The sequence below is a fragment of the Neopelma chrysocephalum genome, unplaced genomic scaffold (assembly GCF_003984885.1).
Source record: "Neopelma chrysocephalum unplaced genomic scaffold, ASM398488v2 Primary Assembly neopelma1_59, whole genome shotgun sequence".
Classification (NCBI taxonomy): Eukaryota; Metazoa; Chordata; class Aves; order Passeriformes; family Pipridae; genus Neopelma; species Neopelma chrysocephalum.
In genome coordinates this window covers 13908139-13932168 of record NW_020897714.1, presented here as the reverse complement: position 1 = coordinate 13932168, position 24030 = coordinate 13908139, and the positions used below count along the sequence as shown (strand labels likewise).

Here is a 24030-nt window from a genome sequence, read left to right as displayed (position 1 = left end):
TCAAATTCCCTAAAGAAATCCAAAGCTCATGTGTTAACACTGATGTGTTATAAAAATCAAAAAAAATAAAAATCACAAGCAAAACAGTTAGAAATATGTCAGTAACATTTGCCAAAACCAGTCTCTCAAAAAACCACAACAGTCAATAATGCCTAGGAAAATTCTGTGGTGCTCAGAATAGCCTCTACTTTTCCATATAACCTCAAATCTGCCATTCTACTGTTTTCCTCGGGACTGATTTCAGGTCAATAGTTGTTGTAGTCACCTCTCAAAACACCAGAATTGTCATGGTTCACAATCTTTTAAAAATGTCTCATTTTTATAAGGTATGATAAATTTTACCAGATGTGATTCAAAGGACATTTCATGTTATCTAAGGCATATGGCTATTTATTATTTGGACTTGGCGATTCAAAATTCTATAGTTTGAACAAATGTATCCTTGCTACCTGTGAAGATTATCAATTTCCAATCCCTGTGATTAACATATTAGAAAGATGCCATCTTTCCAACATCATATTTCACAACTGTGTCACTGTGATCAATAGAATAAGCTTCTTTTTTAATTACATAGGTTTAATATTAAACAATCTCTCATTTACTTCACTTATCAATATTTCAATCCTTGGTGTAAAAACCCCTATCCATTGCTCTTATACCTTACTTTGTAATTTGCACTCTAAAATATCATAAACATGATCTCTTAAGATATTTATCTGTATTGCACTGCAGCTTCTACACCTTTTTTAAAGGAATGTCATGTAAGATAACATCTCATTCAGCAGGTTTGGTGGTGTGGTGAAGATATTTTCACATCTGTGGAACTGTGACTCCTTGGACCCCTTTCAAAGCTTTCCACCTTTGACATATCCTACGTTACATCTGTGCTCCCAACCACGTGAAAAATTTACTTGCTGGAATAATTCCAAATCTGTAACTCCCTGATCAAGGTGATACCCTGTTATACAAGGAATATGCAAGCAGAGTACAGTCAGCAACATCTGGAAAACTGATAATTGTTTACACCTTGAAATTGCTTTCATAATTTGATTTCATAATAAAGATTTCATAAAGGTTTGCTTTTCAAGAATGTCTCTTCTGATCCAAAGCCAAGTGTGTGGGTGTTTTTCATCTCACTGTAGTTGATATAACTTGTAAAAGGAAAGTTAACTTCCTCTCTATAGTTTCTCTCAATTACATAAACATTCCTGTGAGCAAGTCAGTAAAAGTTTATGACAGATTTAGAGCTGCTTGGTGATAATTTATGAGTACTTTATGTTGGCCTGATTACTGAAATGTTTGTTATATGGCTTCATTTGTTTAACGTAGAAAGAATCTGTCAGGAAAAAACAAGTCTGAAAGGGAAGGATAGATTAGGGTACCCAGTTTTCAAACTCTACTCAGTTCTTAAGGAAAAATGCCAGAATAATTTGAATATCCTATTCAACATAGCCTCTAAAACTAGCTTAGAGAAAATAAAAACAAAGTCCAAGAATCTGTAAGAGCAAAACTTGTATTTCAAATGGGAAGCGAATAGTACTTAACTGTTAAAAAAAGTACTGCTTCTGTCAGTCACCACACAAACACCACTGCTACAGTTACACAGAATTTTTGCAGTCCTCCCCTTGGAACTGAGTCCTGGAGTTACAATGCCTAGTTGAGATGTTCTTGCTTTGAGGTTCTGACTGTGTTTAGGAACTTATCATCTTTTCCCTTCAAGAAATCTCAGCAACCGTGAACAGTCACTTTAGAAATAATTAAAAAAAAACCAAAACCAAACAAAAACTACTTTGTTAGAGCTCAAACATTGCACAAAACACATTCAAAGCAGAAGACACTCAAACTTAAAGCCCATTACTGCTTGTCTTAGGTATCAACTTAGACATCCAAACTTCGTTTTTGTGAGAAAGATTGTATAAAAGTTAAAAACCTGTATTTGCTGCTAACTGCTCAAAGTATTCAGGGTGATAAATTTCTCATTTTCCAGATAGGTTCCTGCTTAACAAAACAAAAACATGGACAGATACATAGTATTATCCTAAAATAATTTCTAATCCATGATAGAAGTCAAATAAGGAGCAAATTAAGTAATGATAAACGGAGGGACAAGTTGCATAAGCTGGAGGCACTCTGGTTTAATTTTTGAAAAGGAGGAGATGTAATTTGTATGCCAAATAAAAATAAACACAGGAAGGATTATACTTTTTAGAGAAGGTGATATTAATTTCCTAGATTCACATTTTAGCAAAATGATGCATAACACACATATATAACAGTTTGTTAAATATCATTCTCTTTTTTTTGCTAATACATGCTGAAGAAACCAGAGAGATCCAGAACACAAACTGAGAAAATGTTCCATTCTACAGAGCCATCTTCTGATTTAAAAAAAAAAAAAAAAAGAATAATGAAGTACAACTTTGCTCCAGCAAATCTTCCCCTAACATTACCAATATTAGAACCTGAACAGTGGAACCCCTCATTTAAAGAAGGTTGACAATAGTAACTAAGGACTAAATATGAGATGTAATGAGGGGTACAAGCAGCATGAGAAACTGCAACGTGTAAAGAGCTTCACAGCTAGTAGAAGCTTAGGAGGAGAAGTAGACTATAACTCAAGGAATAAACTTATTTTTTCCACATCTACCACAACCAAAAGTTTAACCCTTTGAACAAAGATATTTCTGGGAAAAGGAGATAAAGCAACTGAATTGGTAGACTTCTAGCTTATTGCCTTCTACTGTGTTTAATATATTTTTAACCAAATTTAAATGCTCAAGATATACTATGAAGTACATTCCAAGTCACATGTAGTTCTATTGCATTGTACTTGTCTCTGGCAGGTATTCACTGTTACAGCCTTGCACTGGAAAATGATTCTCCCACAAGTTCAGCTTGGTCCCTTAAACATTCCTTTGAATGAATGTGTGCTCAAGAGATCTACCTCAAACCCAGTGCTCCAGAATATAAAAAACCAGCTGCTGAGTCAGAACAGCTATTTAATAGCTGAATTATTGATACTGTAGAAATATTTTTTTAAAAATTACTATCTTCTCTATAATTTTTGGGGTAGAAAAACAACTCTTTGGCTTTGTGAAATTGAGAGTGCCACATCTGGCACTATTATTTCTTTAAATATTTTGAAAATTCAGGCACACTCAGCCTTTTTTAACGCTATTTTTGAATATATACTGAAATAGAGGTAAAATTTAAGCAATATTTCTTTTGTTCAAACTCTGAAACTCTTCCTCCTTCAATTTCTCAGTACTGAAGTTTAAGTCACATTGATAAGACCACACATTTCCTCCAGTCTCTCAGCTGGAAATATAAAATGTATAATTGCTATCCTGTACTGAATATAAACACCACAGCACCTTGTAAGAAGTCATGCAAATACACTGAAAAAATTAGGAGCTACCAACATCTTAAAGTATATCTTACATTACCACTGAGTGCTCAACCATCAAGACATGACTATCCACTTCAGATTGGATTCTTAAGATCAAAATTTTTGATCTGTATTTAAAGATAGATTTCCACTGGCCTATGCCTATGTCTGTCCATTTATCTAATCTTTACCACAAAACCCAAACCTAAACAAACAAAAAAACCCTCATGTACACCATGAACAAAAAAACTGTTAAAAACACAAAACTCTAAGCATTTCCAATTCTCACATTAGAAGTACACCATTCCTCTCGTATTATTTCAGTGCTGTTAAAACAAAAATATATTTTTCAGTTTTCCTTAATCTTTTTTTTCCTACACTACTTCTGCTGAGAGGCTTATAAACAACAGTCAATACTGATCACAGCATTATATTAAAAGATTAATTTAAGTGGTTCCAACTGGGAAGCACAGAGAGAAATGTCCCTGCCATTATGTCTCTGGGACAGGAAAACTTGCTCTCAAAACAAGTCAAGACTAAGATTTCTTATTAGTATGGTGAGAGTTTGAACCAGCAGGCTACAAATTCTTAGCACACATAAACCCAAATACTGACCCTAATGAGGAAGAGGAGTATGGAACAGTTATCGCTATCTTTGGAGAATGTTACAGGCAAATAATATGATTTTTAGAAGTACAAGATCCCTGGTCTCATGTGCTAGAAAGTACCAGTTATCTACAGAAATTAAATTTTCTATACAATTATAGAGAAGAATTAAAAGAACCTAATGTCTTCGAAAAGTAACATGAAATAAAAGGTTTAAAAGGTATTTTAAATATCAAGCATACTTTGTATGCCTTTATGCATTACAAATAACACATGCTTTATCTAAGAAGCATCATGTTTACTTTTATACAGTTTGATTGGGTAAATTTGTCTTTGCCTAATTTTGAGTCATTTTAAACATCATGATTTTCAAAATTCATCTGAGTTCACATGTTATTAGAGAAACTGGACAAAGCTAAAAATAAATCAGAAAGATAGACAAATAAACTGAAAGAAGTCAATACAGTAAGAAATGAAATATACCACATAAGCACACGGAGTATAATTGTGCCATCCTAAGTAGGTACTCGGATGAACCCTCTTGAGTACAGAACAAGAATCCTCTCTAGCCTGAAGGACATGAATCTAACTGTTCTCAGAGCACTTCTTGTACATACAATGTATGGTTTGTTAAATGGAAACAAGCACGGGAAGCTAATTTGTTCTGCTAACAGTCAGGGCCCAAGAGAGAAACTGCTTATTGAAACACTTCTAAGATACTTAAGCTTTCTCATTCTTCTGAGCAAACACACACATGCCACTTCAACAGTTCAACCAGTCCAATTATCACAGTTGTGCTATATCCCACAAGTCTAACTGCAGGAAGTGATAAAGCTGTCAATAACACATGCAGACTTAAAATCTTATTCCTCTATATTCTTTTGGGATGCACCCTAACAGTCCCAGCTGAGGCCTCTACTAAATCTATTTGCAAGGTTTCTCATTAAAAGGCCTTTTAGAAGAAAGATGTGCAGTAAGTTAATTTGGAAAAAAACATACTTAAAAGCCAAGAAAATCCAACATCCACATTCCAAACCCACTGCTGCCCACCTCCCCAAAAAAACCCCACACCAACACAAATGTGGAAGCAGCACACCGCACAACAGCTTTAGAAGTGCTGAAAAACACAGGTCAATCTACTGCAGAGTTCCAGCCACAAACAAGCCTAGTCTCAGTTTAACATCTTACTGCATATTGGCATAGTCAGTGACTGTGTCGCATTCCTAGCCTGAAAGAGCAAAGTGAAATTGAGCACGAAAAAATAAAAACCCAAAACCACACCAGAAGTGTTCGGAGTATCTGGCACACTCCCTGTTCTCCAAACAGTAAAGGTCATTTGGCTTCTGCTTTTCTTGAAATCACAACAGAAATAAGGTGTCCCAAGTCCTCAGAGCTCTTGGGCATCATTGTAACCATGTATGAGCCCAACTAAACTTATGTCTCAGTAGTAGAAACAAGGAGGAGGAAAGCACAATATGGACAAATACACCCGAGTGTGCTACCAGAGGGAAATACATCCCCAAGGCTGACTTTTCCACTCCTTGGCATTGCCATGGCATCTGTACTTGCTATGAAGGAGAAAGGGCAACCAAATAGTTCAGTAAGGGTTTATGTTCTATTAGCAATTGCAAGAACATACCTGAATTCTATGTGACCTACTGGTATTCTGGATTTACCGGCTTCTTGTAGATGGGTGGAACTGGTCTCGCTGCAATGTTCTGTTCCAGAAGGGCAGAAGAAACCACCTGAGTCAGAGTGCTTTCTCAGCTTGGCTTTTCCCTGAAACCTGCAAAGGCATCAGCTTCTGTAAAAACACTTCAGGAGAGCAGTGATAAGGACACAGACTATGTCATATCTAGATACAACCTGGGGAACAGGGTCCCACACAGAGGCTTCACTAAATTTCAAAATGGTAAAAAAACCCCAAAACAAACAAGCCAGCACTTTGCACAGAATTCTAAAATAGGGAGTTTAACTGCATCATTTTCTAAAGAAGGCAAAATAATTTTAGGTTGGGGGGATGTCCCTCTACTGGGAACAGGTTACCAGTTCCAGCTCTAACTCCACACTCCAGCACTACAAGAGATCTATAAACCTTTATACAGAAAAAACTCAGACAGTAAGGGCACAGTTCTATTTCAAATGACTGTGTAAGATAAGAGAGGGGGAAGGAGAACACCGTAGTTAAAGGAATGGTATCCTCTTGAGCAGATGTATCACACTTAGGTACAGTTCCCAAGGAAAGAGAAAAAAGAGATTTGTGAAGGAGCTGTGAGTCTAATTGCCAAAGTCAAGAAACCAAAACTTCTACAGAAACTGATAGGCATGGTTAATAGGAATTGTACCTAAAACTTGTTTACATTAAAGCATATTATAATTTAAGTTAAAAAACTAGATAAAATTGGCAATGCTCATTAGTTAAATTTGAATGCAGACTCATTCAGTTTGATCTGACATTACAAGAATTAATGGAAGCACTAATGTCCAATCTACATACCAATGTCCATAAAAATTGCTTCTAGTCAAATTTCCTGTTTCCTTTAAAATACATCTAACATCAAAGAGAACAGCTAAATCTGATGATACAGGAAGACTTTTTTATTACAGTAAACTGTCTTCTTAAACATTTTAAATTAAAGAAGTTGCTGTTCTGGTCCCTATTGTAATAATTTTTCACTTGAATTTTTTCATCCTCTCCCTGCGAATCAGATCTATTCTTTGGCTCTTCAGACTTTTTCATCACTATTTCTCTTCTTCCACCTCAACTATAAACACCTACAGCCAACTCCATACATTTACATATGTGATCGCAACCACCCCAACTCTATTAACATTACCTTCTATGAAACACAGCTTCCTCAGTTCCAACAACAAATAAAATGCTGCTGCGCTGTCATCCTTCCAGAACAATCCAAGAACGCAGTATTCATCTCACATTTCTTCAAGTTTTTGTGCTACTTGCTTCCTACTCATTCAACATTGCAAACATCTATAAACTCTGCTCATGCACCATTTACTTTCTGCATTAAACCATGATCAGTTTTTCCTATCATCAGGGTTTAATTAGTGTTCTCACACAAGACAACTTTCTGCGTTGGTTCCTCATAGGAAACACTTATCCTGTATCTCTTAACCTGGACTGGTCTCTAAGTTCAGTCAACAGGGTTCTGTGCAATAAGGACAGCACAGATCCACATCTTGGATCGAGGAATATTTGTTGAGAGAAGCTTTCTGTTCCATGATTCTTCAGCTATTCAGGGAGGTACTGATGGGCTTTGTACAAACTAGACAGTAGAAACAACTCTGTCCTGAACACTGCTGGACATGTTCCAGGACTTCAGTTCACTTTTTCCTCCATGCTCATATTTAATACTCTTGCTAACCTCTCAAAGTATTTTTGATGTAATTTGTAAAGTATCATTATGTTTAGATTGAAAATAAAATCACAGTGAAAGACAATAAAAGAGGCAGCACTCCCTCTCTCCCTTTCTATGTATTAAGAAATACTCAAGAATTCAAATTCATTTATAACTTTGGCCAGTATTGCCTGGATTATCTTTATTGAATATTGTACACACTTAGAAAACAAAACATCACGTTCTTTTTCATTTAATTTCTTCTCTTTACATATCTGCCAGCAGTATTTTGATTATACTGACCCGTATTCAACAGCACCTTAGAAATAGCAGAATTTCAAGTTAAAAAAGAGGAAAAACTGGTGATTGTCAAAAACAGGGAAATACTAAGAATGCATATGAAATCTTCTGAAATGCACACAAAAAATACTATAAGTGAGAATTTCATTATTCAGTATCAGTTGAGATACTTGCTACCGTACTTTTTACAATCAAGTTGTTAGACAGTGTTTTACTGCCAGCTACAAAAATATGAAAATCATATTAATGCTTGTGCAGTTGCTTACAGCAGTTGAGAGGCGATTGACTAGAAAAAGGCTTACTATGTATCTAAGAAAAAATTGTTACCTAATTATTCACAAAACATTTGTCAAGTGTAATTAGTACAAAATGTCGATATTTCTACCCTATACGGAATCTATAAATAGACTGTAAAAATTTTAAAAATAAATTAAAAAAAAATCACATACTACCAGGCAAGAGATCAACTGGGCATAGAATCCCATGTAAACAAAGCTGACGACAGCAAAGTGCCTCCATAGTATAAACTGAATTTTAAATCCAAAAGAAAAGAAAAACTATTAAATTCACACCTTTTTTATATTTTTCAATACACAGCTTTTAAGCCATTTCCATTCTCAGTTTAGCTGGTTAGCTGTACTCATCCTTGGACTGGAAATGTGGCACTATCTCTTCCACTTCAGTTGCAGTATCCTTTCAGATTTCTCCTCCAGAAAACAAGACTCAGGATGTTCCTCTTAATAGGAACAGCTCAGATGTGTTACAATCCACTTTATCTCCACAGATTCGAAGCATGAACATTCTTACCACAAGTGGGAGGCACTGCTGCTGTAAACTGAACAGCTACTTGATTTGGTTTGAATGTCAAGCACCAAGATGGCTGGTTTCATATTTCAAATGAAGAATGCCCCTCCTTCTTTCCATTCCGTACAAAGTGAAAATCCTTGCATCCCAGTAAAAAAAAATGGTTTTGCACCTTATACAGTTGTGTTCATGACTAAAGAACATTTAGCCATCAGCCTCAGCACAAAATATAATTTCAAAGTATTATAATCTTATTATTTTTCAGTGCTATTAACTTCAACTAATTTGAATAAATCTTAATATAATTTCCTTACAAAATTGGAAACAACATACTTAAAATGCAAATCAAAATTTAAGGATTATAATAATGCTTATTAAAACCAAGATTAAATGCAACTTCATTTGAAAAAACACACATAAATGTACATAAATATACATGAAAACATCATGAATACAACAATGAAATATAATTCACAGCTTAATGAGAGTCAGACAAACATTTAGCAGAATTTTGTTTCCAGCTTAAAAAATTAGTTATCTTTGCAGTGTTCGGCACACTGATCAGAATTTCTGTAATACATAAAGAATACCAAGATTATCAACAGTCACATACACTTTGAAATTAGGAGACACATGTATTGACTTGAGGTTTGTTCCATTTGTGTAGAAGGTTTGTAAGGATTCTCCAGTAGTTACATTCCACCACTATAAAAAATAATAACAGTTTTGTTAGTAGGACCAAATTCTTTTTCAGTGAGATTACAGTTTCTAATTATTATTTTCTAGAATATGCAGTAAGTACTAATAGCAAAGAAACTGAGAAACCTTCAACCATCAGTTTACTGTAGTCTGAAATTTCACATTTCTCAGAAAAACTATAGACCAATGCAAAATTGACCTAAACGCAATCCAGCACCAAGCTGCTACTCAAATTGTGCCAATAAGAAGTCTACCGTCTATTCTTGCAAATTTTGAGTGAAGCAGCAAAATATCACAACAGATTACCGTCAGCTTTGATCATCTAGAAAAGCAGATGGTATTACTAGTTTTTAGCTTACTTATCTCATGAAATATGCAACATTACAGTTGTGTGCATAATACAGATTTGCAACTACACAGCTATAATGTTCTGATTAAACACACTGTCCCTAAAGTGGCTGTTATTTGATGAAGACCCCCAAAAAAAGAAAGAAAAAACCAACCAAACAAAAGATGGATCTTAATTAGCTCCTGAACCTTTGTTGGTGAATAAATGATCAGGTGCTGTGTCAGGGGGTACCACTCCCACAGCAAGTTTAACAGTTCACACCTGGATACACCTCATCTATGACTAAGACAACTCATTTGTTTAAAGGTATCATCCACATAAATCTACAGTACAACTCAGTCCAGTTTTTAGGGGTCCAGACTTCTGAAATGTTCTAGAATTTCACTGACTAGCATCTCCCTACAAAATGGCTGTGTGTTTTCAGGCACATCATACACATCCATCTGTAGATCTTGAAAGAGAAGTAGAAATACAATACTTTGAGAAGACATGGTGATTGAATATGGTCCCATGACTGGGAAAAGACAAACATCATACCCACTTTCACAAAGAGCAAAGATGGTCCTGAGAACTACAGGCCAGTAATCTTCACTCTAGTGTCTGGGATTATTATGGCACAAGTTTTTGGGAAGCCATGTCTAGTCATCCGAACAACTAGCACAACTGTACCGAAGATAAATCATGCTGAACCACCCAATTGACTTCTGCTGACAATAACGGTAGCTCTCCAAACAGCACGGAAAGAGCAGTGGATGTGAATAACCTTGACTTCAGCTAAGCCTACAGCATGGTCTCCCACAGTGTCCCTATAGTAAAATGGGAGAGATAAGGACTGGATGAGTGGAATACAAGGTAGGTAACAAACTAAGTGTATACTGCTAGGTTCAAAAGGTAGTAGCCAGCAGATCGGTTACTGAGTGTTGAGCCCCACCTGAGTACAAGAAAAACACTGACAAACTGGAGCAAGTCCAGCCCATGGTCATTGAGATGGCTGGACACCTAGAACAGGTGCCATAGAAGAGAGACAGAGCACTGAATTTATGTAGGTGGTTAACTGCTGTCTTCAACTACTAAAAAGAGGGTTAGAGATGACAGAGTCAGACTTTACTTTCAGGACCCAGAGGTGACCCTGTTGGATTGGGGAACAATATTTGACGGGGCAAGGCCCTAAACAACTCTACCTAACTCTGCAAACTACTTCTAACAAGGGGCTGGACTAGATGAGTTCCAGAAGTCCCTAACATCCTAAACAATTCTACACTTCAAGAAGCATCACAACACCATACTGCGTAACTACAAGATAAAATGGGGAGGAAGCTAGAAACAGAAAGTATGTCTTGTTCTTTAATATGAAATGAACATCAGAAGATGTTTTCAAAGCTAAGCTAGAAAATTCAACTGTCTTTGTTAAATGATTAGTGACTGACTTCAAAGAATTAGTCTGATAGCATGTCCAACAGCTAGACACGGACCAATAATAAACTAAACTTCGTCACTCTGAGGTGAGAACCTCACATACACACAGAGTTTCTAATAACTGGTACTGGCTATTACATGAGGGGAAAAAGAACAACATAAAACCTCATGAGAAATTCACAATTACAAAGAACCATTCACAGACTGAAAGAAAGGCAACTCTTCCCTTTCCCAGAAGACATATGCGTGGTAGATGCCTGAACCAATGAGAGAGTTTGAAAACAAGTCTGAATTCTTAAGAGACCTTTTCAGGGGACTTGCAGATATGAGAAGGAAAGAAGTGAAATCGAAGCAGCTCTGTGTTAAGTAAAATGTTTCAGATTTGTTTCTTTGAATTAGTCTTCATTTTCCTTTAGAATTTACAGAGTGTTTCCATTTAATTTGGCATGTTAGGATATTTTATTATTTCAAGGCTTACCTTAAGATAGCCTCCAGATGACACAAGCATTTTACTGTCAGGAGAAAATGAGAGGTCTGTTACCCAACCCCCATGAGTTGGTTCTCCTTCGTCTACAGTAACTGGGGAGCAGAAGTGAAGTAATGCACCTGCTAAAATGTCCCAAATCTAAAAGAGAAGAAAGATTATGCAAATAAATAAACTTAACGGGAAAAAAAATCTAAAATAAGGATATCTGAAATGTATTTTTTTATATTAAAAAAACCTCTTGTAAATATGCATTCTCCTTGAAGTGACAAAATAATAAAAAAAAGAATTCTCCGCCTAGAACTGTATCATATACGGAGGATTTAATCGCACATGCAATTCTCATTAAAATTATTAGTAAATCATGCGAATTGGTTCCTTATTATTCATGGAACATAAATCTATCAATATGTTTACAAACTACTGCCTCATGTGACAAACTTTGCTATTTTCAACGCCCAAAGTTCACCACAATGCTAACGAATTAGACATGCAGAACACAAACTGTAAGAACTTTTCTGTCTGTGAGCTGAGTATCACCTGAATTATAAAATAAACATCAAGATTAGAGAAGTACCCTTATTTCTCCTTTGTCATCTCCAGTGGCCAATAATTTGTTATTAGGAGAGAAAGTACAGCACCGCACACAGGCTTCATGACCTTTCAGCTCATGAAGAACAGATGAACTTTCAAAGCTCCATATCTAAATGGAAAACATTACAGAGGAGTGAAAAAGACAAGTTCAAAACCAATTATGACTTCTTTCTAAAAGGCATTATCATTCAAATGTACATAAGACTTTTCATATATATGCATATAAGTGTGTGCATTTATGTAAATATATTATACTCTAGTCTAGCTTTCTTTTTATTATCTGAACTACACAAGAATGTGCTTGCTACAAATTACTGAATGACTACAAGTATATATCTTTCCTTGGAACATATTTTTTAATGAACCCAATTTGTTCACAAGGAAGTTTAACATTGATCATAGAAACAGATTTATCAATCAATTTAAAGTTATATTTTAAAAATCTAATGGAATGTTTTTAGAATATAATGGGGCAGCCCCAGTCCACTGCTTTGTGCACCTGACTTCAGAACAGGAATACCAGAACCTATCAACAGCACTTTTCTGGAAGTTTCAGAGATTTTTCTTAACTTTACAAGTTAAGAATGTCAGGCTATCAACAAATCAATACAGAGAAATAAACAAAGTGTTCTGCACACAAAATTGTGCATTAAATATGCATTTTATTTGTATATAAGCCACTAGGACAGCTTCAAGTTATATCCAAGATCAATTGTGAATGACTGTAACAGCTCCAGAAACATGTTGATGGATACAAGAAATTTAATACTAGAAATACAACAGGATAACTTGAATAATCACTAGTTACCTCAAAATAAAAAATATAGATTACATTTCAGGACAAATAAGGCATCATTTTTGTCTTTGTACAGAAGGTAACCAACCTTTGCAGTTTTGTCAGCAGAAGTAGATGAAAATTTACTACCATCAGGTGAAAGAGCACAGGAAAGAACAGCACCTCCATGACAAGCAAAATCTTTTTCTAGGTTTCCAGTAGTGATATTCCAAACCTAATCAAATATACAGGAAAAACAGGTTACTTTTGTAACACAGTAAAAAGGTTAAAACACTTGCATCGTACACAATGATATGTAAGAGACAAAACTCAGCTAGCTAGTTCTAATGTGGCAAACATTTTATTATACTTACTGGTATAGTTAAAATACAACAACAGTGTAAATCTTACTAAAAAGAAAATTCAAAACTTTGTCTTTAAAGTCAGCTTACACTTTATGATCAAATCAATAAAATTCACACAAAGTGCAGGAAATACCAAATGTTACAAGAGAAAGCAAAACATATTTGATGTGATTTGTCAATTCTCAGCCCTTTACTTACCTTAACAGTTCCGTCAAATGACCAAGAGAGAAGTTTTGAATATTCCAGAAGTCTAAAATCCTTGATTGCTTCCATGTGCCCTCTTAGAAACACATGTTCGCTCAACTGCCAATTCCATATCTAGTTATAAAAATGAAAATTTTTTTTTTTTAAATCGTAACAGCAAACATAAGTTAAGAAGAATGAACTAACCGATTGATTTTTATATCACATGACTAACAAAAAGTTCTTATGGTGGTGGCAATTAATTAAAATGTTAGCTATTGAAGAGATCCATAGTAGAGATGCTGAAGATTGAGGGTGCCGCTGAATTTATTAGTCAAGCTATGAGACAGTCCCCATAATACACATATTATCTGATTTTCAAAGTGAATTTGATACTTAAAATTCACTGGTAATTTAAAAAGAAAATGCAAACCAATAACCTATAAGCACCTGAGAAGTTTGGGGTTTTAAACCTTTGATTATTGCAACAAATAGACTTATTTTGTCTGGCAGACTTCATATTTTGCATACTTAAGTTAACTTTCTTTAATATATTTAATGGGCATTTCTAATGAAATGCCATTTTGCTTTGCATTTTTATAGCAAAATGACACTTCTATTTTTAATTCGACTATTCACTTAAAAATGAGTGTAATTTTGTTTTACAGAAGCTATTAAGCATCAATTTATTTTAAATGACAATGATTTAATAGTTTTCAAATTGATAGGTTTCCTGCTGCAAAGAGCGAATAGAAAGCAGCTGTGTTCAGGTGACAGTCCTGGAGGTTTAACTGAGGCGCTGCCCACAAGAGGGAGCTGAGGACCCAGCAGAAAAACTTCCCACGTTAAGCCTGAGAGAAGGATCCTAAAGCTGAGGACCAGCATCCATTTGTGTTCTGGAGAAACTCAAGTTTGGTTGTGAGGACTGAATGCTCATTAGTAGCCGGACCACGTGCTCCAGCTTAAGAATCCCGTCAGCATGCTGCAGCTGATCTGAAGTGCAAACTAAAGCACAGTAAGCACAAAACAACAAGGATGTTCAAAAGTGCATCCCTGAGGTGAGCTAAAATGCTAACGTGGACACACCAGAACGCATCTCCAGAGCCAATCTACCTTGCTGAGAGGCAGAGGTTACTAATTTGAGACTACATTAGTGCAGTCACTCTATTTCTAGTATTATCTGTATTCAGCACTCTACTGGACTAGGTGAGCACATAAGCCCGCTCTGAGACCAGCCTTTTTACCTCATTCCCTAAGAGAGTATAAACAAGCCCACTGACAGACCTACCACATACAGCCAGCTCTGGCTCACATCCCAAACCCTTACTTCAGAACTGCTGAGTTGTTTTGTTTGACAATTAATGCTCCTTTTACTCTTCTCAAAGCAGTTGGTGCTTTTCTATCATCCACAGCAGTAAAAACAGAAAATCTAATATTCACTCTCACATAAGGTATAAATAAAGGCTGCAGTTTTTACAGTCTCTTGCACCAGCATGGAGCAATACAGAATACAGTAATCATTTACTGAGTTTACATTATGTACAGTATAAAAGCTCTTTACTTTCAGTAAGTTACAACATGATCTTTTTAAATATCTTCCAAACCTGTAGAACTGAATCATGAGCACTTGAAATGAGAGTCTGACAATCAGATGTGAATTGACAATGCTGCACGGATGTCCTGTAGGCCTCCCAGGACTTCAGAACTTTCCCATCTGACAACTGTAGTACCTTTAAAATGAAATATGCAATAACTGTACCTAATTTACATACTCGAGGAAAACACGAACATGCAAATTCTTTTTTAAACAACGTGAGATTGAAAATATATGATTCTCAGCCATTGGATTAGAACAACTAAAAATTCCTATTAGCTTAGTTATTAGCTTGGAATTACTACGTTGAAGAATATTATTGTACAAAGTCATTCAAGTGACATATATTTAAAAAGCACCAAGAAGAGTGTTTTCCTACTATTGTTAAAATCAAATTTAGGATTTAATACCTTTATTGTTCCACTTTCCTGTCCAAAAGCTGCAAATTTAAGATCTTCACTTAAGCAACAGCAGGAAATGGGGGATTCTTGGGCTGCTGTCTGCATAATAACATTGTCTGTATTTCCATTGATAAGCTGTAAGATGGAAAGTTAATTATTACAATATTTTAAAATTTAAACTTCAATAAATTAAAATACAGAGCTAGGAATGCCAAAGGGACCAGTGTACAAACTTACAAACTTAAAATTATAAGAATCAGTTACTCTCATAAACCACTTGCCTTGAAGGTCAGTGTAACTATTTCCACATTGTGTTCTCTGAACAGGACAAGTTTGCAGAAGGAAACTCATCTCAGTATTAGAAGGCTTTTTAAAGTTTGTCTGACTACAGGAAACAGTAACTCAAAATGCTACTCCCAAATTCCAAAAGCCATATAGCAAGCTTCATGCTCAAATTTACCTTGCCAGCTAGATTTAACACCCACGTCAAATGAAGCATAAAATACTTTAAGTGCATCCTGCAAGCATGACTTCAAACTTACCAGCACACACAATACACCAAATCCCAACTCAGTATTGTCCTCAAATCAATTCCCCGGGGGGCAGAGGGGATCTTTAGAATACAGTAATTTATAAACATAGCTTAAAAAGCTATCAGTGTGAATGAATGTTTAAAAATGAACATATTGCACATCAAAGGGTGAGTAGGACTCCAGTTCTGAGAGACAATAAATTACAAAAGGTAAAACACGGTTGCAACAAAAACTCTGAGAGATGTGATAGCAGGTACACTGTTATATCACAGCACACATGCAATCTGTCTTTTCAGTCAATTTTTCTTCTTGTGCAAAGGTAAAAAATCTATTGCCTTTCTACACTGCAGACCTCTCATGACTGCTGTCTACAAGCTGTCAGAATATTGTATTTAGGGTAGAGAATCTAAGCACCATCTTTCTCTAGAAAATGGTTCAAGTAAAATTAGAACAGAAATACACTATTTATAAACATATAGATCAGGTCTACTAATTCAAATGAGAGCCAGACTACACTATTACACAGTAGTTGCTACAGATGTTACAATTCAGGAAGATTAAAAAGTATCAAATGTCCTAAACTGCTCCTGCACATAAGCAGGTATAACTCCGTTTGCTGTGGTTTCTCTCAGTCCTTCATTGCAAGAGATGAAAATCCTATTACCTGACTTTATTTGATATATTAGAGAGTCATGATTTAAAAAAGGGTGATGTGTATGCACTGGCTATCATGGAATGGAAAAATATATTTTGGATGTTGGTGTATTTAGCACTTGGTGTGGGGGGGCCCACAGTAATAAGAGTGTACTCACTGTTACTATTTTCTTCAGCACAAATCTAAGGCTATAGGCAGTCCTGGGCTCACACCTTTCATTGCCCCAATTTGAGACAATTCCCTCAGGTATTACACAAGGGTTCTGATGTGCTGTGTAACACCTGGTCTATAGGTGCTACACCTGGTCTATAGGTGCTGCACACGTTACGCATTGCTCTACACATCTAAGCCACTTGGAGGGCCCACAGCATCATGAAGGGAGATGAGTTTTGTTTCTCTGCATCCACTTTCAGTTTCAACACTAGTGTAGAAATTTCCCCTTAAACTCCATTTTTCACTTACTAAACTAGGCAGAGTTTCTAGATATAAAGATCTTATCAAACATTGAGTCATCTGCTACAGATTCAACTGTTGAAACACATGAACAAGCAGTTCTTTCAGTGCTTCCTTGGTTTCCTAGCGAGATTTGCAGATAACGTTCAAATGTATTTGAGAAACACATATTGAGAAATACAGCTTACTTGTAAATGCTTCTGATTATAAATTGCTAAAATCATCACTTCACCATTGTGAAATACAACATCTAGTTCACTTTTCAGCACATCATCAGAAGACTTGCACACCTTCTTTGTTTCCCAGATCTGTTGAAGAACACAGTATTTCATTAGCTTTATTAAAGAATAAGATATAAAACTTATACTCTTATGCTGAGTAAGAGTACCTGTAAATCAAAGGCTTATAACTTTGGACGTAACACTGATTTTTTTAAAACAGTGAAAATCTTGCTTCTGCTATTTTTGATACTAGGGAAAGTTGTGCGATCACTATAGAGATTCCAACAGATGAAATAGGACTTTTTTTTTCCAGGATGACTATGAGACTCGTCTGTGTTTAGAGTCATAGCTATAAAGTCCAAAGTTTTCTAATCCAAAGAGTAGCATTAAAATCCAATTACAAAAAATACCAAGTAGATATTTCTACACCTAACTGCTTTCAAAATTTCAAAAATGTATGTGTTAATTTGAGAGAAAGGGAAAGGTTACCTTGGTAAACTATAATTCTACTTTCCCAGGGTTTTAATGAGACATTAGAATTACAGAAATCTATCCTAAATATTAACATGCAAATATATCTAACAATGAAACTAATATCAAGTCTGCTAGGATCCACAAAAAACTTCACAATTCCTGATTCAGATAAAATGTAAAACAAAATAGAAGGCTATAATTACTCTTGAAGAGCCACCAGACTTAAAAAAAATCATGTAGACATAAAGAAATTCAAATAAACAGTAAATAAAGTAAAAAAGCCAGCTTGTTTTACTGTATATGTAAATTTTTTTAATACAAATACTTAAATTTCTATTGGCTATAAACATACAAAATACAATATATAATATATATAACTTTATAATAAAAAATTCCTTAAACTAACAATTTAATTTTATTTATATATATATATAAATAAAATTAACATATTTCAAAACAGAAAGAAGTCATCTTACGCGTATTGTCTGGTCATCAGATGATGTCAGAAATAAAGATCCATCTGGTGAAAATGTCACACAGTGAACCCAGCTCATGTGTCCCCTGCAATATGCCACTTTTGACAGAGATTTAATGTTCCATAACTACAATAAAAATACAGCATGAATTTAGATTGCATTTACAGGAAAAACAGTGCAAGTACACTTAATTACTATGTCTTCTAGTATTTTCTTAATTCTCATTCTGAAATCAGGTGTAACAAGAACTGTGCCCACTTATCACATTTCAATGGTCAGGAAAATTGAATCCGCAGCCTCTTTGACTGCTATAATTTTGAAAGACAAGGGGTGAAAACAAAAGAAAAGAAAAAAATCACAGTATAAAAAAACAGAAGTTCAACTTGACCATGTAGATTGCTAAACCAAAAAACCCCAAACAACAACAATCACCTCAAACCAACCCCAAACCTGATAGCTGTACGGACTTACTCTAGCCTTGCTAGTCCCAAACTTATTCTAGATGTTTCTTTCCTTTTTATTGAGTTGCCACAATCTGTACCAGCATATAGAAGGAGAGAGGGTTTGGTTTGGTATGAGTTAAACAATACTCCTGAGAGTGACAACAGTAACTTTGGATACATTTAGTACACTAGTCTTTTTATATAAATTTATATATAAGTTTCATTGTCCAAAATGAACATGTAACTTCAAAACATTATTTCCCAGCTGATACTTTACATTGCAGAAGTAAATAAAAATTAAAGAATGAAGCACATTGAAAGCCTGCTAAAGTACCTACATTTGTTTTATCTCTGCATACAAAAAACTATTAAGACAAATGTAACATTTTAAATTACAAGTAGTCTTTCCTGGTATACTGCAGCAAAGACAATTACTTACCTCAACAGAACAGTGAGACAAAGCAACTGCTACTAACTCATCACCAGGACAAAAGTCACAGTATTGGATTGTACTGTGATGACTGACGATGACTTGCGTTAACAAATCACATGTTTCAGTATCAAAAAGCTGTGAACACATAGTAAAATAGTTGGCACCCAGTCTGAATGACTTCACTGACAAATAGCTTATATGCGTAACAGTGTACATTCTTGAATTTAGGAAGTATTTATCTCAGTCACAAGTTTGTTGCCGGCATATTTTTACACACACTTGAAATCACACACCTTCTCTCTGAAACACCTCAATAGCCTGGAATTTCATCAGTAACTGTAGTTTCTACTTATGTTGTAATATACTACCTCCAAATAATTATTAAAGTGAGGTACTTACCAAAAGCTTATTTTTGGCTACTACCAAAATCATGTCACCATTTCTGGACCAAGAGCAACATTTTACTAAAACCTCCACGTCATCTGGTTGCTCATCTGCATTTTTGAAGAAATCTTTTATCTCAATACTTTTCAGTTCATTTCCTGAGCATGCTGCCCAAAGCTGCAATAAACAGGAAATAAATGAAATCTCTTTTCACTGATGTAGGTACAGAATACAACAGAGGAGAGCTAACTCACAATCACTTCTAGGAAAAGAGAGGGGCAGAGAACACTACACACGAAAAGCCCCTTGCTACTTTCCCCAGTCAATAAATAGCATTAGAATATTCACAAGTCCAAATGGTTTAGACAAAAAAAGAAGAAAAAAAAAAAACAACCACAGAGAAAATAGGATTATGCTGCAGCAGAACCCTCTCCTTGGCTTTTTCCGTCATATTATTCCAGGTACAATGCTGTCTCAACTTCTACTTAGCAAAAGAATAAACCCAAAAATAATATCTGCCTTGCAACTCTATATAAACAGTCCACTCACCATGAGAAATATGGTATACATCTAGCTTTGCACCCCAATTTCACTGAAGAACCTACTAAAAATCTACTGAATATTTCTGACCCCTTCACTACACTTTTCCTTCTGAACAACAGCTACAGCAATCCTCCTTTCCTGATTTAGCAACTACATAGAAACATAACAGTGTTTTAAGAATTGCAGTTCTGAAAAAGCAGTTCTGTTGCAACCAAAGGCAATAAAAATAATACATTCTCAGAAAAACACATAAGCCTCTCAGTTCTCTTCTAGTGCATACATGACAACAGCACATAGAAATTACTTTTAACTTTTATGTCTCCTAATCATTTTCAGAGATGACAGAACTTTCAATTAATCTGAAAACTTACTACTATTTCTGTTAAAATATTTTTCACTCTCCCCTCAAGCTTTCTTAATAAAGTGCATCAGGGGGAAAAATATTCAAAATGAGGCTACATAGTACTTCTTCGAAACTACAGGCAGCCAACTTTGTTTTCTTGGTACTGGACAAGCCATTTAAAAATCCTGCATTACAAATAGGACCAACTCTTTCAGGATTTGATTCATTAAAGCTTATCATGCAGACACAAAATTTTCTTTGCATTTTATACAAAAATACCCCCATCCATAATCAAAACAAACAGTTGATTTAAAAATACACTGTGTACCTTTACTGTTCCATCTGTTGAGCAGCTAGCAACATATTCATCATTTGGTGAAAATCTGCAGTGATTGACAGAATTTTCATGACCTATCATCGTATTTCTACAATATTTTTCATTCATATCCCAAAGCTGCAAGAGAAATAAACATGTACATATCATCATATTAATGAATTACATAAAGACAGATCGTTCATGCTCTTCTCAAAATCCTATGCTGGCAACCAAAACATCAATTTCATTTATTTTTTCTTAGTTTTACCCACATGCTCATGGATTGGATGCTATGCCCCAGGCTACCGCACAGCTCACCTCCATCTGCTAACACGCATGAAAACTATTAACATCAGAATTACATAGATCTAGTTAAAACTGCACTGTACAGTGCAGACAAGGCCCTTGAACAGTGCAAAGTTGCAAAATATGCTGAGTTGGAAGGGACCCACGTGGATAATCAAGTCCAACCCTTAGCCCTGCACAGGACCATCCCCAAAAGTCACACCATGTGCCCAAGAGTATCATCCAAACGCTTCTCAAACTCTGTCAGCCTTGGTACTGTGACCACTTCCCTGGGGAGCCTGTTCCAGTGCCCAACCACCCTCTGGATGAAGAACCTCTTTCTAATATCCAATCTAAACCTCCTCTGACACAACTTCAGGCCATTCCCTTGGGTCCTGTCACTGGTCACCACAGAGAAGAGATCAGTGCCTGCCCCTCCTCTTCCTCTCACAAGGAAGCTGCAGACCGCAACGAGGTCTCCCCTTGGTCTCCTCCAGACTGAGCAAAACGCTTTGTCTTGACTCTTTTCAACTTTGAAGTTCAGAATTATGTAGCTTATGCATATTAACAAAAATGAAATCACTCAAGTTAGTCTTGAACAGTCTGAAAATCAGACTTGTCACATCCATACTAACAAAGTTAAAAAAACATTTCATGTTTTTTGTTTAGGGCTTCTCCTCTCCACCCTTCTCACAGGCACTGATTTCCAAGTCTATAGCCCACACTTCCTTTCTCCTATTTAAAAAAAGAAAAAAAGAAAAAAAGAATAAAACTGAGCGTTCAAGAGAGAGCTCAAAACAAGAAGAGTCACTTGCACAGTGTTCTCTGAAAATTATTGTGCATACTTCAGATCTGTTATTCATTACTCATGAAAGTGTCAAATTGTTTAAAATTTTAACCACATCAACATTATAAAAATGGTAATACTAAACAAGTTCCTTCTAAATCTACCTGTTATAAGGTGGTAGACTCAGGTAGTAAATGCATCTCCTGAGACATTCAGGAGATCAGCACAAAAGCCTCTTCTTTCCACCTTGACATCAGATCATAACTGTATTTGACCTCCAGTTCACACAGACACAAGCTCTTGCAAGAACTCTTCAGACGAGACCACAACTGCACGTTACAGCTCGAAGTGACAGTTGTTTCCCCCACAAACCCCGAAAATCTCACTCTTTGCCATCTACTTCCAACAATTCTCTTGCATTGGGACTGGGTAATAGTGTCACTACAGGGAACCAAACAGGCAGAAAACCAATCCCAGCAGAGGGTTTTACAGAGTTGGTTCCTTGAATCATACCACTGCGGAATAAGGTAAGTACATGCATTGCCTCAAAGGCAAGAATATACTGCCAGGGCATCTCTGGTGCCAGTCAATGAAATTATTTGCCTATTTCTACTGTGAAATTGCACTCCTTATTTAGCAAGTGTCTAGATTTTACTGATTCTTCTGCTTTCCCCTTTCCCTCAGATGCAGACTTAAATTGCCCAGCTTCTGCTCTTTCTGTGTATACATACTGTCTCCCAGTCTGGACACTGAAGACCAACAGTTAATTTGACGAAACTCTGCACTGATTATTATTTTGCTGGCTTCCATGTTCATCTCTGTACTATGCCCAGTAAATTTAATCAAAAATGTCCCTGCTACACTTAACACTTTTTTTCCCCGTCTAATCTTTCAGCATCCAGTTTTTTACATTATTAATGTTTCCCAATCTAAATTTCTGCCTTCATTTTTAATTATGCTGTTTTCAATTAGGTATTTCACTCTCATTCCCATTCCACCCTCTGTCTTGCCAAAGCCCTCACCTTCATACCCTACCAACAGAGGACTTGCCCATTCTCCTTTGCTGAGTATAAACACTCCTATTCTGCCTTTTTGAAATCTGACTACAGAGCTGTAGACAGTACTCTTAATAAGTTGCCATCTCTCTTCTACCAGGCTCATTTAAAAAAACCATTAATTTACAGTGTTTGGATATACTTATATATCAATAATTATCCTGTTATGACAAGTAGCATGAGAATCATCTCAACCTTTTCCACTTACTTTGATGAAAGTGTCATTTGAGCAGGTGGCTAGAAGATACGGACCACTTCTGTTATTGAACTGGCAGCAATTGACCTGCTCTGAGTGTTCTTCGTACACACACCTACACTGGCCTGTTCTTGAATTCCAGATCTAGACAGAATTGAAGGATGAAAAAGACTTTTAAATATATTTAAAGTAATTAATTTAAAAAAACCTGGAAAGTATGCTGAAATACAGATAAAAGCCTAAAACATTCTTAATAACACCTCAAAAATGTTTTGAAGATAAAGGGAAAGAATATATATCTGCAAAAAGAAACAGGAAGTTATGAGGGGAAAGGTCATAATTCAGACTACAATCTGATAAATACTGGAATTTCAACAAGATTTGGCTACAATAATAAGGAATTAAAAATCCCAAATATTTCACAGGTAACAGAAAAAACATTAAAAAGCGTATTATGGACAGATTCATCTCATGTTACGAATAAGATTGGACTCAAACATTATGTTCCAGTTAAAAAGAATCATCTCATAATACAAGTAAAATAAGTGGTACTAGCTGCAAGTATGATGGTAACATTAAGCACATTTTGCATATGTAACAAGTGGGACTTTTCTGTTTGTCAAGTACTGAATTATCCATTTAAGATTTAAGACAGTTTAAAACACCTTTAGTTTTAAGAATCTGCTCTGTCTGAATTGGTTAAACAGAAATAAGAATTATTAGTTTGAAAAAAAAATTGCCTGCTCCTCATTCCCTTACCTTCACTTTTTTATCACTTGAACAAGTTGCTACAAATTCACCATCTGCAGAGAAAGCGCAACAAAGTATTTCATCATCATGGGCATTTATCTCCAGGAGTCTCTCTCCACTTTCTGCTTTAAACACCTATAACAAGAGACAATAAAACCTTATAACTTGCATATAATTTTAAAGCACAAATATAAGGGGGTTTTATCTCAAATAGCTCTCTTTATGTAAACTCTTCAAAAATTTGGTTTACTTTTGAAAGCATTCATATTTTCAGGGACAGTAACATGACTACAAAAATATTTAATTTGAGCTTTAATTTTGCAAGGATGATAGAAATTGTTAGGGAGAGAAATAGTGAAAACTGATACT

The 24030-nt window shown here is 35.5% G+C and overlaps 1 protein-coding gene across 6 annotated transcripts in view; it reads right to left on the bottom strand.

Moving 5' to 3' along the window:
* The window catches only part of APAF1 (apoptotic peptidase activating factor 1), a 42103-nt gene that overhangs the window by 1737 nt on the left and 16336 nt on the right, over positions 1 to 24030 (bottom strand). For 2 of the 6 annotated variants that reach the window (XM_027679944.1, XM_027679943.1), the window contains exons 14-27: positions 23671 to 23796; positions 22924 to 23055; positions 20601 to 20726; positions 19402 to 19563; positions 19009 to 19137; positions 18127 to 18252; positions 17144 to 17263; positions 15324 to 15449; positions 14924 to 15049; positions 13335 to 13454; positions 12881 to 13006; positions 11980 to 12105; positions 11397 to 11543; positions 7525 to 9159 (exon numbers count right to left, since the gene is read on the bottom strand). In XM_027679944.1, coding sequence (XP_027535745.1) covers positions 9016 to 9159; positions 11397 to 11543; positions 11980 to 12105; positions 12881 to 13006; positions 13335 to 13454; positions 14924 to 15049; positions 15324 to 15449; positions 17144 to 17263; positions 18127 to 18252; positions 19009 to 19137; positions 19402 to 19563; positions 20601 to 20726; positions 22924 to 23055; positions 23671 to 23796 — 1836 coding nt within the window. In that variant the 3' untranslated portion in view covers positions 7525 to 9015. Of the gene's footprint in view, positions 1 to 5633; positions 5781 to 7524; positions 9160 to 11396; positions 11544 to 11979; positions 12106 to 12880; positions 13007 to 13334; positions 13455 to 14923; positions 15050 to 15323; positions 15450 to 17143; positions 17264 to 18126; positions 18253 to 19008; positions 19138 to 19401; positions 19564 to 20600; positions 20727 to 22923; positions 23056 to 23670; positions 23797 to 24030 lie in introns of those variants that run through there. The other 4 variants (XR_003533680.1, XM_027679945.1, XM_027679946.1 and 1 more) reach the window with 4 other exon arrangements.